This window comes from Apaloderma vittatum, unplaced genomic scaffold, assembly GCF_000703405.1.
Source record: "Apaloderma vittatum isolate BGI_N311 unplaced genomic scaffold, ASM70340v1 scaffold20901, whole genome shotgun sequence".
NCBI lineage: Eukaryota > Metazoa > Chordata > Aves > Trogoniformes > Trogonidae > Apaloderma > Apaloderma vittatum.
In genome coordinates this window covers 1305-1945 of record NW_009697639.1, presented here as the reverse complement: position 1 = coordinate 1945, position 641 = coordinate 1305, and the positions used below count along the sequence as shown (strand labels likewise).

The 641-nt window shown below is 50.5% G+C and overlaps 1 protein-coding gene across 1 annotated transcript in view; it reads right to left on the bottom strand.

Moving 5' to 3' along the window:
• The window catches only part of USP35 (ubiquitin specific peptidase 35), a 19873-nt gene extending 19630 nt beyond the window's left edge, over nucleotides 1-243 (bottom strand). The window contains exon 1 of the mRNA XM_009877723.1: nucleotides 2-243. Within this exon, the coding sequence (XP_009876025.1) occupies nucleotides 2-243 (242 nt within the window). The remainder of the gene's footprint in view (nucleotide 1) is intronic.
• Nucleotides 244-641: the final 398 nt, after the last annotated feature.

Genomic DNA, 641 nt, shown 5'->3' with positions numbered 1-641 from the left:
ATTGAAGAACTCCTCAAACTCCTCCGGGTGGTAGTGGCCGTAGACCTCCAGAACCTCTTTCCCGATCTCTCTTTTATACTTGGTGTCCCCCGTGAGATAAAGCTTGGTAGACAGCTCCAGCATGGACCAGCATTGCTCGCTGTCCATGGGTTGCTTCGATGCCTCAATGACGCGCCTCACGAGCCCTTGTTTCACGCTGTTGGAGAATGAGGACATCACCACGGCTTCCAGTATCTTATCCATCTCTGCTCCCAGCTGCTGAAAGAGAGGAACCGAGAGGCAGATTAGTTCAAGCAGGACCTCCTGAGTTTTCAAGGCCTGTTTGGCACGGGAGGTCAAAGAAGCAGAGCTTGAGAGCTGTCTGGGACTGCTCTGAAGATGAGAATTTTCGTGGCTATCAGAGAAGTTTCCATTCCGGTGATGTTTGCCTGAGACTATGACACACAAAAATACAGAACTTGTCAGACTAATCACACATTTGAGCATTTTTGTCTGGAAAACAACCAACTGCAGTCTTACACCAGACCCTAGGGATGGATGAGCTCCCTCTCCTCAATGGGTTCACCAACTCAAGACCCTCCCTCCTGCTTCACAAAATCCAATCCCCCCTTTCCCCAAGACAGCCTGCCACAGACCCATGG